This window comes from Buceros rhinoceros, unplaced genomic scaffold (assembly GCF_000710305.1).
Source record: "Buceros rhinoceros silvestris isolate BGI_N320 unplaced genomic scaffold, ASM71030v1 scaffold725, whole genome shotgun sequence".
NCBI classification, from domain to species: Eukaryota; Metazoa; Chordata; class Aves; order Bucerotiformes; family Bucerotidae; genus Buceros; species Buceros rhinoceros.
This window is the reverse complement of record NW_010414341.1, coordinates 62,325-77,996: the sequence shown is the minus strand read 5'-3', so window position 1 is coordinate 77,996 and position 15,672 is coordinate 62,325. Positions and strand designations below refer to the sequence as shown.

At 39.2% G+C, this 15,672-nt stretch overlaps 1 protein-coding gene across 1 annotated transcript in view; it reads right to left on the bottom strand.

Moving 5' to 3' along the window:
• Positions 1 to 15,672, bottom strand: part of SRFBP1 (serum response factor binding protein 1) — a gene marked incomplete at its 5' end in the record, with an annotated part of 59,186 nt that continues 43,514 nt past the window's right edge. The window contains 4 exons of the mRNA XM_010137037.1: positions 1 to 188; positions 864 to 901; positions 1,278 to 2,004; positions 2,946 to 3,027. Of these exons, the coding sequence (XP_010135339.1) occupies positions 1 to 188; positions 864 to 901; positions 1,278 to 2,004; positions 2,946 to 3,027 (1,035 nt within the window). The remainder of the gene's footprint in view (positions 189 to 863; positions 902 to 1,277; positions 2,005 to 2,945; positions 3,028 to 15,672) is intronic.

The window sequence follows — 15,672 nt, the reverse complement described above, 5'->3', positions numbered from 1 at the left end:
CTAGTCATCAAATTTAATCTTCTTCCCTTGGAATACTGTAATTTGAGACATTTGTTCCTGGCGTCTCTTGCTTGCCTCCCATGACGGATGAAGAGGCTGCTCCAAACATGCTTTCTTATTGTCGTATTTAATACCTGCAGCTTTTGCAAGTGGTTGCTTCTTGAGCTGTGATGCCTTTTTAAGAAGAGCTGTGCAAGAAGTATGAAACGAAAGATTAACTACATCATGAACCTGCATACAAATATGCTAAAACTACCTTGAAATTGCAGATATTTTCAAGGATTTCTTAATGAGCTACAAGGAACGCATTCATCTGAATGTTCACAGCAAGATTTTCTCATCCTGCAGCTCAGTAAATTGTCACTTGGTAGACTGCAGACAGTTAAGATTTATTATTACTGACCACATTCAAAATTCATATAGACAAATATTCAAAACATTCTCAACTCTTTTCTTCACAATAAACAAATGAGATGCTGCACAATGTAACTCAGTATGACTGAAATTCATTCACACGAATTCCAAAATGGTACCATACGCTATAAATGATAAATTACTTGTTAAACATCATAATCTGACACGTTTACCTGTGTACATGTAACTGCTCAACATGAAGACAGATGAAAAGCACTTTCCTGTGTAAACCCACTGTGTTTCTAATATTCAAAAATAGGAAGGAGCAAACCATATGCACAGATTAAAATGAAAGCTCAACGGTATGACCATTTTAATAAAAAATATTAAAATATGTGCCCCAAAATTGCAATGAAACAAATCCCCAGTCTATCATGATTAGACTGCAGAGGAACAAAATCTCAAGATGTTTTTAATCCTATAGCCTTATCAGGTCAATTAATACATACCTGTTCTTCCATTTTTGAGAGCCTGGTCTTTAGTGTTCCTAAAAATAAAAAGAATTTAGGATTTTTCATGAAACTTATAAGATGACAAATACCTGTGAACAAGAATCATCATCACCAAAACACTCATGCAATGACTTTTCAATCATAGCAGGCAAAACCCTTACATATTGTTTCCTCTTTGTTAATAACAGAAGTACTCAGTGGAGATTTAATTTCGATGCAGGTCTAGTTAGGAATCCTGCTTTCATGTCAGTGCTAATGTAAACATGAAAAATACAAAGTGTCAAGAAAGCACAAGAAGAATGCAGAGTAGTTTATGCAAAAATGTTCTCAGCTGTAGTGGGCTGAAATTTTCCTTGTTTGATAAGGACTACAATTTCCACTACTGGGAAGGTATGGAGAGGAAAGGCTTACCTTCTGTTTTGAGATTTCTGATTAGAGGTAGACAATGAACTGCAGAACATTGATTCTAGCTTGCTTGCTTTTGCACGTTGCTTCCCTTCTTCCATGATCACATCTTGCACTGTCCTAGCCGCTGTGTTCTTTTCTTCCTTCACTATGTTTTTCTGAAGCTTATCCTTTTCGTTTGATGAAGAAAGATCAGTAACGGCTGCTATTTTTTTCTTTCTTTTTACTTTGCCAATGAAGAAATCATCACTGCTGTCACTGTCAGATTCTGATGACTGGTTATAAAATCTCTCTTCAGTACTATCATCAAAGTACTCCTCTTCATTAGGATGGTCCTGGTCTCTAGCACCATTCTTTCTTTCTTTTATCGCATTTAATTTGTTCATGGTCATAGTTTGTTTCTTTTTTGGATAGGCAAGTTTCTTTTCTGTTTTATTCTGAATGACTGCCTGAAATGAAGATTCTTCTGGAGCACGTGCTCTCTCCATTTCCACAGTTTCCTGCTCAGACTTATTCTCACAAAGTTCTTCAGCCATCCCGTCAATTTCTATTTTCATACTCATTTTTGTTTTCTGTTCACATCCCTGCTGTTTTGGAGCTAGTTTAAGAGCTTGGTCATCCAAATTGCTACTGAAATGTTGCACTGATTTAGGCTCTTTTTCTGATTTAGCCTTTTTTGAAGGAGTGGCTTTGGCTGGGTTCTTTCTTGCATCCTTAAAAGCTTCTACAGCAGCTATAAAAGGGGAAGAAGAAAAATATTTTGTTGCAGCTACGTAAGTCATTTGTCTAAGTTATTTCAGTATAAGAAACCATTTTTGCAAGTTAAATATGTTGTATTGAGTAAGCATATTTTAAATGTGCTTATCAATTACTTACTCAGCACATGGGGCAGGGAACACCTAAGAGCACAGCATCAATAAAAATGAGGAAAATAAATTATTAACAACCGAATACATTGTTAAAATTGGATTTAACAGTGAACTTCTCTTTTAGCAAATAATCTGCAGCTGATCATGTTCACTTAGGGCATTACTTTGTATGTAAAAACTGCAAACATATAGTAAATTGCCCAGATAAAACTAAATGGGTATCTGACATTCTCTGTTACTAACAAAGTACTCTGTGACATTATTACTAGGACTTGACCATTTTTGACATCAATTTTACTTGGAAAATTTGAGTTTATAGAGAACATAAAGAATCAGGAAGGATTCCCTAAGGATTCTGGAGACAGTTTCCATGGAATTTTAATGGAGTTGTTTGTAAAACCTTTTAGCTGCCTTTGGAAACCCAGCTGTAATGCTCCTTTTACCTTTGTATCTGCATGTTATTGTGCTCATTGCCAGTTCAGCCCTATTTAGTTTAGAGATACTCCATTATAACCATTTGATTTTTAGAGTTTCCATTATGAGCCTTGTTTGTCCTACACCATGTATGTTACATGTCACGCAGCATACTGTCACATGTCAGCCCATTTCAATCAATATAAATGACTGTAAGTTTGTGATATTTGGTTCACTGCAGTAGTTAAGGTAATTACAGGAGTTTTTTGGTTTTTACTTTCCTTTTTATACTATCTGTTCATGTCAGCAATATACAGGAACAAGGTAAGTCACCAGTAAGCTGGTCATAACCAGTAAGAAATAATAAACAAGTTCATATGATACTACATACCTTTAAGTTCAATAAATCTGGGTTTCAAGATGGGGTGGGTTGCAAGTCTTGCAATGGCTCGCTCAGCTGCCGTACAATTTGGCTGTACAAAATAAATTCAAAGGCACAAAGTCAATAGTTTAAATGTCACCTGTGATTTGAGCTATATGCTACAGGAAGTACTACAGCACAAGCCACCAGAAACAACAGATGATGAGCCTTGTAAAGAACAGGGCAAGTGACCCGGCACCCAGCCTGAGCTGGTTTTGGTGCCCAACAGCTCAACACAATATGCTGTCTCTCCTGCCCTGAGCAACCACTGTAACAGACAGAGTCCAAGTCCCAGGTATGGAAGTAGCAGAGAATAAGGGTAGAGACTGTACTGGCTCTGCCCTGGAATGGAGCTTACTTTCTCCATAGCAGTCACAACTGTGCTGTGCTTTGGATTTGTGATTAAAATATATTAGATTTGGTAACACACCAATGTTTGAGTTATTGCTGAGCACTGCTTGCACAGCATCAAGGCATTCTGTTTCTCACTCTGCCCTCCAAACAAGCAGGCAGGAGGGGGTGTGCGTGGCAAACAAGGTTGGGAAGGGAATACACCTGGAACAGAGAGCTGATCCAAATTAACCAAAAAGATATTCCATTCCATGTCAAGTCCTGCTCAACAATAAAAGCTCAAAGAATGGAAAACAAAAAGAGGATGTTTGTGGTTATGGCATTTGTCTTCCCAAGTAGCCATTACATGGAATGAAGCCCTGCTTTCTGGGATATGGCTAAACATCTGCCCACTGATGTAAAGTTGTGAACAAATTCCTTACTCTCCTTTGCTTGTACACACAGCACTTACTGAACTACCTTTATCTCACACCACCAGTTTTTCTCGCTTTTGCTCTTCTAATGGTATCTCCACCCCTTGGAGGGGGAGTGAGTGAGTAGCTGCTGGGTGCTTAGTTGCTGGCCAGGTCAAACCACAACAAACATTACCTAATACATCAGCAATGCATGTTTAAAGTACCTGATTTGCTTAACATAAGAGTGCTCAGTGGGGAATCTTACTTGTATGTATGTTCATTTTCTGCCAGTGGAACGATGCCACTCAGTATAAACAGTTAATTGCATAAAGACAGAAGACGGACACTTCACGTCAACTACTAGTGAAGGACAGTCGCCTTCAGTGCTTTGGTCTGAAGGAAACTGGCTCACAGCAGAGCCAGTACTTCTAAACGCAGAAACACTTAATTGGTTTGCAAAATGTGAATCTTGTTCCTCAACCAGTGCAGAGCAATGTCCCTTTGTACTTCTTTTGATGTAGTTCTAGAGCTTACAAAATATACTGTAGGTACATCCAATCATATTCCTTGTTCAAAGTGCAGAGCATGTGGGAATTCTAGTACTTTCCTTTCTCCTCAAGTGTCTGCTATTATAACGTTATTTCTTCTTCTTCCAGAAAAACTGGAAAAATATTTTCTCTGCAGACTGTCTACAGAACTATGAACACTGGCCAGAGGAGACAGGTCAAAAGACGGGTCCATTTCCAAGGGCCACAGACTGGCTTACTTTCAGGCTAGCCCAGCTCTCAGAGCACAAAATCTGAATTTTGATCCCCATGTGACAGAGTTGCATGCTGCCACCAGATGCCTGGGACAGCAAGCTCACATTTCTGAAGATCAAACGCTATTTTCTTTGGAGATTTTTCTATAGCTGGAAAATCTATTTCTGAACTTAATTAATACACTTTTTCCCTCAGTTACTTCCTGTGGGTTTTGAGAGAATATACCATTAAGTTCAGAAAGCAGCAGCAGCAGCTTCTGTGCAACATCTGGTGTCCTTTAATTCAAATATTTATAGAAAGGTTTTAAACATATACATGCCAATCCATATGGAATAACCACATTTTTTTCCTTATAACAAAATAATTCACAAAAACTACTCACATGGATAGACAGTAGCCAACAAACACACGATATACCATTCACATTCTTTAAAATTTCCCATTTTTCTGGGTTTGTTTCTTTTTTTTTGGCATATCCGATGTTTAATTTATTTTTTCCTCAAGTATTTCCAGTATATAAAACCTTGGTAGAAAATAACACTTAACAGAAAAACATCAACTGTATTTACAGCAAGAACACCCTTTCCACTTCTTCCTGCCCCCAGTATGTTTAATTATGCAGATACTGAAATTGTACACATTTATTCTCACATGTTGCTGCTACTTGTATTATTTTGCACTTTTCATTTTTTCTTGCAAGACTGTCCTAGCATTTTCCATGGAAACACTCTCCCTCACAACTGAGATGCTGCAAAGTGAACAGAGCAACTGAGCAGTGTATAGACACACTTTTCAATCAGAAGTTGGAAGCTACAGACAAAACCACTTGGAAGTCAGAGTCTCCTCAAACTTTTCATTTTGTTAAGTGATGCATTATTTCTGTATACAGTATTAAAGATATCCATCTATCACTGACATGTTTCACTAAACTCCATGTGGACATTTAACTCTTCATCCTGAACAGTAGATGTGCACAGATACACAAACATCGGAACACAACTTGTCAGTTATGGCATAATAAAGCAGCAGTTATGTGCACGTGGAAAAACACATGCAAACTCCACATAAAGGAGACTCACTTTATACAATGCAGTCATGACTGGCAATAGAATGGGCATTACAAGCTTGCTAAGACAAAAACAGATTAAAAATGCAAGCTTTGAGATGTGCTAGAACAGGTGTCAGAAGTATGGAATGGCTCTGAGAACTGGCAGCACAGGATAAAACAAGTCAGGCAGTTGGGTAGTACCTGCTTCATACCATGCAGGTGATAAAGTGAGAACAGAAACTGAGTGTCTCAGGTCATTGGGGCAGATGGGATTGCAGGAGTTGAAAGGGATACCTTGATAGCATGCCTGAGACAGCAGAGCTTCAGGAAGAATTAAAGGAAAATAAACCTGGGATTAACTCTGGAACATGAAATGAGGATTCCTGACCATTGCTTCATGCTGATTAGCCTTCCTATTCAGGTCTGCTTTTGTCCATACTCTCTCTGCTATAATTATAATTAACAACAGGAAAGAAAGAGGTCATACTTCTATTCTTCAACCGACTTTGGTACAAAAGGCCTTGCTTCAGGTCTCACCAGAAGCAAGACTGCTACTATAAAGATTACTACTAGAATTTCAGCTCGGTCAAAGGACAGTGCTACCAAACTGGTAATGCTTGGTGGCCCGGAATCTGTCACTTTAGATCATCTCTCTGTTATTTAATATAATGACATTCAAATTAAGACAGTCAGAACCCCCACTTACAAACATGCAGTACATGGCAAAAGCCATGACACAAGTAATCTTGAAGTTCGAGTTTCTAAGCTAATTGGAAATGCATTTGAATGGTGAGTCTAACAACAGCCTGATTTTAAGAAAGAAAAAAAAAGGCAGAGATCATGCTAATGAGGGTAAGTATTAGAAAATAATCCCCAATTCTGGGCCAAAACAAGATGCCAGTGCATACCCTTCACAGCAGCTTAGGAGAAAAGCTGTCTCTACTGAAAAAAAAAAAAAAACAACCACCCAGAAAACCTGCTAATCCACACGTTCTTTCCTGAGCTCTAACTAGTTACAGCTGTCCTTCATAATAGCAGATGTGGTTGATGTAGAGTCACAGGGTGGCTGAAGGTGCCAGATCATGGCTGCTACCCAAGTCCATCCCATGACCTCATACTGCTTTGGAATAAGACCCTTGAGAAAAGTTACTTTCTGACTGTGAAATGCTGCTACTTCTCCCTCTTCCTTTATGTTTGTAAGACATACACCATGTAATTTGTGGCTATCAGACACGGTGAATATTTTGGTATGAGAAGCAACTGGTTATTGGTATCACGTCCAGCAGCATTTCTGTCTCTCAGCTCCTGACAGGAAGAGATTGATTGTTGACTGTGGTGCATCGACTTCGGCTGGACCCCAGGTGCCCACCAAAGCTGCTCTATCACACTCCCTCTTTAGCTGAACAGGGCACACTGTCTCTGCTGCTCCTTCCTCCTCAGAGGGAGGACTCCTGCTCCAGAATGGGTTCTCTCCCATGGGAGACAGTTCTCTACAAACTTTTCCAACACTTTTCTTTCCCATGGGCTGCAGTTCTTCATAAACTGCTCCAGTGTGGGTCCTTCCCATGGGGTGCACTCCTTCAGGAACAGATGGCTCCAGTGTGGGTCCCCCATGAGGTCCTTCCAGCAAACCTGCTTCAGCATGGGCTCCTCTCTCCACAGGACCACGGGTCCTGCCAGGTGCCTGCAACCTGCCCACAAAGTGACAGCCTCCTTCAGGGCACAACCATGTGCTCCAGCGCAGAGTCCTCCACAGGCTGCAAGTGGATATCTGTTCCACTATGGACCTCCATGGGTTGCAGGGGAACAGCCTGCCTCACCATGGTCTTCGCCACAGGCTGCAGGGGAATCTCTGCTCTGGTGCCTCAGAAGCACCTCATCCTCCTCCTTGTTCACTGATCTTGGTGTCTGCAGAGTTGTTTCTCTCACATATTCTCACTCCTCTCCCACATGCACAGGATTTTTTTTCCTTCTTCCTTAATATAATAACCCAGAGACACAACCACCACTGCTGATGGGCTTGACCTTGGCCAGTGGTGGGTCTACCTTGGAGCTGGCTGACATTGGCTCTATTGGACATTGGTGATGCTTCTAACACCTTCTTACAGAAGCCACCTCTGTAGCCACCTTGCTACCAAAACAGTGCCACACAAACCAAGACACTCGCCATGCTAATAGGATGATGGAACTAGGGAATGCAGTAAACAGCTCTCTGTTGGATTTGGCAAGAGTTTAGAAGAGAATGGGTCTCCTGAATACAGAAATAACATCCCATAGTATTCAAAGCAGAGGAACATCAGCACTTAATGCTTCAGCCTCTGCACTGGAAATGGATAACCAAAACCTGTCAGATTTATAGTTAACTTTTACTCGAGCCTTCCCAGTTTTCCACGTAACATCAAAATGATGGCGCAGGTGTTTCGAAGAAGTGGCTATCCAATCTTAACAGCAAGACAGGGAAGTTCTTATGGCAGTGATTTCTGTATGGATCTCAGGAAATCATGCAAGTTTCAACAATTTTTTTTTTATTGGCCTATATACAATATTTAAAATAGATTGATGAAAAAATTTCACTTGAAGCTAAAATGTATGTCCTAACAGATCGAAAGCTTTTGCAAAAAAACCTCAGCAGGATAATGTCTTGTAACGGAACAACAGAAGAAAACCTTAACAATATCTTACTGAACATCAAGATACACAAGAAAACCTGAAGTCTACCTTGGCTGCTTCTTATGCAACACTTGTCACAGTTTATATTGATTTACACTATTTTCTGTTACTATGGTAACTCAACCATGAAAATACTTGGATATTTACTTTATTTATCTTGCAAGCAGTATGGAAGTTGAAGACCGATGGCAACACAGGTGTACTCTGGACAATCTTTGCATTCATCTGCAGAACTGCACACAACAGAAGGTAAAGGTCTGGAGAAAGTAGCTGCCCTTGCATTGATCACAGTAGCACAGCCTGTGACCTCCTCACAGACTCTGCAGACTCTTGAATCCAGCATCAGGGAGAATCATGAGATTCTTCTAAATACTGCCAAGGTTCTTACACTACCCTAACTTCATTTGTATGCCTGAAACAAAGCTATTCGTTTCCCCAGAATTTGTTCACTTACATTTATCTTCATTCCTACACCCTGTTTAGCTTGTCTTCTATCAAAAAGGACTATAAACTTGTTTCTATCATTGTTTCCTCTTTAAAATAAGAATTTCAAAATACACCATAAATTAAAAACAAAAATAGGTTTCTTGCTGCTCTTTGCTGCATCCATGATAAAAAATACCTACCATCCAACCATCTGAAAAAGTTTAAAGGCCCTTTAAGAAGCCCAGCACTTTACAAGTGTTAGAACATGATATTTAATTGGAGTATAAAAGAGTCAATACAGTTGCTCTGGATTAACCTGTCACAACTAATTTAGCCAACCATACAAGTATGAGGTAAATGCTTATTTTCCAGATCGGGAAACAGTCAAAGAGAAATCGAGTGTTTCATCCCAAACTATCACAGTGATCTACAGCAGAACTTGGCATAAACCCCAGGACTGCCCAAGCACAAATTATGTACTTAATCTTCTACTAATTATTTCCTTCTTCTCTTTATGTATAAAATAATTCCTATGACTGTTTCAATAAAGAAGAGATAGAGAAAAAAAATCCTGAATAAAGCAGGCATGGATTCTTAATTATGTTCTCATGGAGAACAGGGTCAACTCTAGGTGTAAGCTGAAACAGCAAGATTATGGGAAAACTCAAATGCTGCTAACTCTTGTTCACTTTTCCAGGGCTAGTAAAAACGTGTCTATAATTCTCTCAGTTTGGCATCCCATGCAAACAATGTAGCTAATTTAAGAATAAAAGTTAACTTCTTAAGTTTATGAAAGAGGACATAGAGTGACACCAACACCTCCACACAGCTGTGGTAAACTAGCTCATTGTGACTACCAACACTGAACCCTCTGCTAGCCTTTGAGAAAACCTAAAGCATGTTGAGCATTACTTTATGCTATGGACAAACGTGTCTACAAATGCGTGGATGAATTCCCAGTGGAAAGCAGTTGTGAAGAAAATATTCCACATAATATATTCTTAAAAAACTATTAATAAATATCTGTAATGTAAAAATATTACATAACTTGAACTGTAGGTCCACGTATAATTAAGCAGTATAAAATACGTACAATTCTGACTTAGAGCAATATAAAATCAAATACATACAACATAACACTACAAAGGCTGTATATTTTTGCTTTCGGAAAAAGTTCTGTATAAAATATATATATTTCATATATTTTGACATTTGAACAGATGAGGCACTGTGTCACTATAAAATACATACGTCTTGCCAAAGTGAATAAAAAAAAAAATTGGCACACAGTACTGTAAAATAGATGCTACTAAAAAAACCACAGTCCCAACCAGCCCACCCTCCAAATCAAGCAAAAGACAATTACACTGAGGAAGCAAATTGAAAAGCAAAATATGAAGAACTAGAAACCATGAAGCAAAAAATGTATTTCTGGAGGAATGGAAACAAAATCCTTCTTGGATAAGAGACAGTAGATGTGAACAACACAATGAGAATGGTCTTTGCCACAGAATTCACACAGACTTCTTCAGAGAACACAATGAAATTCGGAGGAAAGGTCATACATAAATTAGTTTGGCAACCACTATATATCAGATCTGAAACCATAACTGACTTTTGCAGAAAAGTGATGTTAACAGATTGTTTGCTCATAACTGACCATCTAGAATGAGGGTCTAGAGACTCAAAATAGACAGTTGTTTACTAATTCTGAACAGTCTGTTAAGTTCATCAACCTCAAAATGAAAATTTGAAAAGACTACTATTTTGGAAAACAAAATTTAAAAAAATTGATTACTTATACCCATTTGTTACAGAAAAGAGAGCAGAAACACAAAGCAGACCAACAATACAGGCAGCGCTGCAAGCCAAGCAGGAAACAGAATGGTCTGAGTTCACCACCTGAATGCACCTGAGCTCCCAAGATCCAACTGTGCATCACAGACATGTCCAAAGACTGAGTGGAAGCAGATGGTAGCAAATAAATTGGCAAGACACAGGTATGAGCTCCACATTATTAAAACTATTTAATGAACAAGAAGTTCACAGTATTCTGTCATGAATGAACCTGAGAAGTTGCAGAATTGAAATATCCACCATCTCCTTAGGAAGTCAATTTGGTGACAAAACTGTACCTATCTTTCAGGGATGTAATCTTGAAACATCCTTACAGTATTTCACTGTAAAACAGATGCTCAAACTTCAAATTATCGCTTGTCAGATGCAGTCTGATACAGCACCATATGTATAAGCGTGCATGAGTGACAGCTTTTAAGACAGAAAGTACACATATTTCACATCTTCACATTTAAAACAGATGCAAAGCTTCAAAGCTAGTTAACATTCGAAAAACAAGCTCCAATTTCATCAGGTATATTTCAGATAATTTATAACGTAAAGGTAAGAGATTTCTCCCTGCCAACAAACCCTGTCACGCTCAGACTGTCACATTTACAAGCTTACCACCAGAAAACTCACCTATATGTAACTATGGTATTGTCAGGTCAATGTCTTCAGATAGAACTCTTGGGAGAGATGTTTTTATGTTTCAGGGCACTGTTGAAGGAACCAAGTATGAAAGCCAGGGATTTGGAGGCACAGAAAACTTAAAGACTTCATGAATTCTGCACACACTAACCAGGGGTAGGCCATGTTATAACACGCTTTTCAAGACAGAATTTCTTGGCATACCATATTGCAATTTTCGTGCACAATCAAAACCAGATTTCTTTTAATCTGTATGTTTTTCAGCCACTTTCTGAAAAAGACAATGGCAATAAAATCCTGTTAACTGAAAACCTATTAAAATGTCTGAGATAAACACACCAGTTCTTTGGCACCAAAATGTAGATTTCCCCATCATTAATTAAGTCTTTTGAGGGAGTATATGCATTCGAAACTACTATAATGATAACCATGTGTCAGATCCGTATGGAAGCCCTGATATTACTTGAGCAGATCAGCAAATGATGGATGTACAGTAAAATAAATGGAAATCCTACATGTTAACATTTTATAGCAGGTATTTTCTCCATATGGCACACAGAACAATCACCCCTCTGCTTAGAAGGTCTCAGGCATCTTCTATGCCATTACAGTATTATTATTGAATTCTGGCACGCACAATTTTCCAACTCAGTCCTCATGCAGTTATTTGTATTTCAAACTCAAGAAAAACTAGACCATCACCCTTAAAATTTAATGCTGTTATACTTTCACTAAGTGATCTGTTACCTCACATTTCCTGTATTTTCTCTTACCTTGTAATCTTGGCATAGAGGGCCAAAATGCTGTAAGCTTACACTCTCATTTTACCAAGCTGTAACTCCTTAATGTAGCCAATCGGAGCAGCTACATTGACTGACATCCCAAAAGATGTGATTGCTTTTTAAATAAAATTCCAATAATTCAAGAACATCTGATTTTTTTCCTTCTACAGTAAGGTTTTAAAAAGTTCAGCTATAGTGTCTCCAGCACTTTTCATCTAATTTTCCAGTGTTAACAGACTGATGGGCTTCATGTTGAGCTGGAAGAGCCCTCCTAATTCCATAAATTCTTTTTTTAGTTTTTATAAATCTAAATTTCTTAATTCTGAGTGGCAGCACTTTAAAAACTGATCTGGCTAGGAAAGGGAGGAAGAAATTGGAATGGTTTTGCACTTTATTTTTATATGATATATAACGAAAAACTGATAGAGTTTAATTCATAAAAAGAGCAAAAGACGACAGCATCTGTTTTTCATTTTTGGAAATATCACGAAAGTCAGACTTCTTTTTTCTGATTTTGTAATGCAATTCTGAGTCACACTACCAAGCATACATACATAAAGAGCTTTTTCAGCTAGCAGTGTGTGAGTAGCTGTCAGTCTTTAACACTAGTGATTACAATTGTTTATATAACATTAAAGACATCTTAACACTTTACATTCTCTAACCAACCAAAATGACAGATTCTAAGTCATGTATGTTCTACCTCATGTTCTCTCACCTTGGACTTACCTTCTGTGCCAACTCTACAGTGCTTCTCAAGACAAGATCATGAAGTAATGAACTACGGCCACCTCTCCCCCAGTAACCTTTGTTGAAATTAATGGGTACCACTGCTTAGGGGATTAGCAGATAAACAGACAGCAAGACAGGGAATACATTTTGCTTTCTCATTTGGTTGAGCATATCTTTCTCACTGCACCTTCACGTGGATCAGTTTTATGAACTGGTTATTTTTGCTATGGATATGCAAGGGATGAATTCAAAGATTCTCTCTTTGGCGAATTAAGGGAAACTGAAAACGTTCACTAATAGTATCTGTCCCAAATCTGTAGCTTCTCTAATCTGATTTAACATTTTTTGTTCACTGTTGTCATTCTGACTGGAGGCTGTGGCCAGCCAAACCTCTACGCCAGTTAGAACATCCATTCAAATGGCTCCTTAGTGCTTCTCTTTGCCTGTAATACATTCGAGCTGTTAGACTTAAAATACAGTGCTTCACAACACAGCACCACTCTTGTGCACATACATCCTACTTCATCATCCCTGTAAAGATGGTAAAGAATCCTGTAAAGAATATCTATTATATTTGTGATGACATTAGATGTCAGGTAGTCTAGTTTCCCCTCATTGATTTTTTCAGTTCAAGGATTGGTATGGAAGCATTCGTAATTTACACCCTTTCTCTTAGCATTCGAGGTGCCAATCAACTGGCACTGTAAGCAGTCTGATTTACCTTCATTATTTATTGGATCAAGCTGTTCCCTCCTTGGCCTCTAAGAGGTAACCTGAACAGTAGCCATATGGCCCCTTTTGGTCACGTCACTGTGAATCAGATGTTCCTCTATGCATACTGTCTTCCCCCTGCTTTTAGGTTTAAGTATTCCTTTAAGACCTGTAAAATTTTCAGTGCCAGTACCATGTCACAACTGTGATTATGATGCAGCTCATCTTTCCTGTCCAGCTTTCTCTTGCCCCAAATGTTCCAAAAACACCTAAATATCTCCTTTCTATACCATGCTCTCATCCATGCATTAGGATTCTGGACCTCTGCCTGCCTCTTGGGCATCGTATACAAGTCTGAACAATATTTCGGAGACGGATACCGAGGAGATTCTGGAGAGCAGTAACTTGGCCTTCTTTTATTTGGAAAAAAAAAAATCTAGAATAAAAAAGCCAAACCAATCACCACACATTGAGAACCTTGTTACGCTATTTTTTTTTCCTTCATGGAAAGCACGAAGCATAAAACCAAGACCACTTCTAACATTTTCCTCTATTGTTCCCACAACAGCTCACATCCAGTCAGATGTTTATACACAGCACTTAAATACTCATGTAAAATAGGAATGAAAGTTGAGAGTTGCTTGTCTTTCATGAGTGCTGTGATATAAATCTTTATGGGACACAGCCATGTGCATGAGAAGCACCATGCACCGCAACATCACTACCACAGGCATATCTGAACTTGATAAACACTGCACTTTCCCCACACCTTTTCATTCCATTTATGCTCTTGCAAGTGTGCTTATTATGTCTGAATTACTTAGATGATCCAAGCCAAATGTCACTTACAAAACTGACTCCTTCTGAGCTCTACTGCCAACAACACGCCTGCCCACCAAATAAGTGATATGAGCATATTCATATTAAAAGCAATCACATTATTTTTGAGATTGAGCCTTGTCTAAGGACAAGAATACACTTTAATAATCCCGAATAATCCAACATGTCAAGCAAGAAAATTATGTAAAACAGCTTCACAGAAGTGCAGATGAATGGCAGAAAAATCCCTGGACTAGTAATTTAAAACCTGACAGGAGACAGCTTTTTTGTGGCAGACATAAACATAGTATTCCTCTGAAAACCTGCCAAAGTTACTAGCAGTTTATTTCTATAGTGAACTTTAAAAATATTCTTTCCAGAATGGACAAAATTCAGGCTGTAATTAAACTGAGATCATTGCAATTGTTACTTTGCTGTTCAAGATGATGGTAACTTTGGTCTAGTCTATCTCCTTGCTCTCAGTGACTCTTACAAGCGTGGCAGCCTAGTTTGCAAAGAGGCTGATGGGGAAGAGATCTACAAACGGAGGTACTGGATGCCTTCTTTGCCTCTGTCTTTTCATAGTAAGACCAGTTGTTCTCTGGGTACTCAGCCCCCTGAGCTGGACAACAGGAAAGGGGAGCTGAATGAAGACCGTATCATCCAGGGTGAAATATTTAGTGATCTGCTGCACCACTTTTATGTGCACAAGGCTATGGGTCCAGATGGGATCCACCCAAGGGTTCTGAGGGAGCTGGTGGAAGTGCTCACCAAGCCACTTTCCATCATTTGCCAGACAGAGAGTGCTAACAGGGGAGGTCCCAGGTGACTGGAGGTTAGCAAATGTGATGCCCATCTACCACAAGGGTCAGAAGGAGCTACAGGCCTGTCAGTCTGACCTCAGTGCCAGGGAATGTTACAGAGCACATCATCTTGAGTGCCACCAGATGGCATGTACAGGACAACCAGGTGATCAGGACCAGTCAGCATGGGTTTATGAAAGGCAGATCCTGCTTGAGCAACTTGATCTCCTTCTATGACAAGGTGACACAATTAGTGGATAAGAGGATAGCTGTGGACGTTCTCTACCCAGACTTCAGTAAAGCCTTTAGCACACTTTCCCACAGCATTCTCCTGGAGAAAGCGGCTTCTGGCGGCTGTATAAAAAGCTGACTGGATGACTGGGGCCAAAGAGTGGTGGTGAATGGAGTTAAATCCAGTTGGTGGATGGTCACAAGTGGTGTTCCCCAGAGCTCAGTATTGGGGCCTGAATTGGGGATGGATATTAGGAAAAATTTCTTCATGAAAAGGGTTGCGAAGCATTGGAACAGGCTGCTCAGGGAACTGAGTCACCATCCCTAGAGGTATTTAAAGGATGTATAGATGTGGTGCTGAGAGACGTGACTTAGTGGTGAGTTGGCAGTGCAAAGTTAACACTTGGACTTTATGATCTAAAAGGTCTCTTCCAAACAAAATGATTCTATGATTCTAAACTAGCCGAGAGGAAGTATGGGA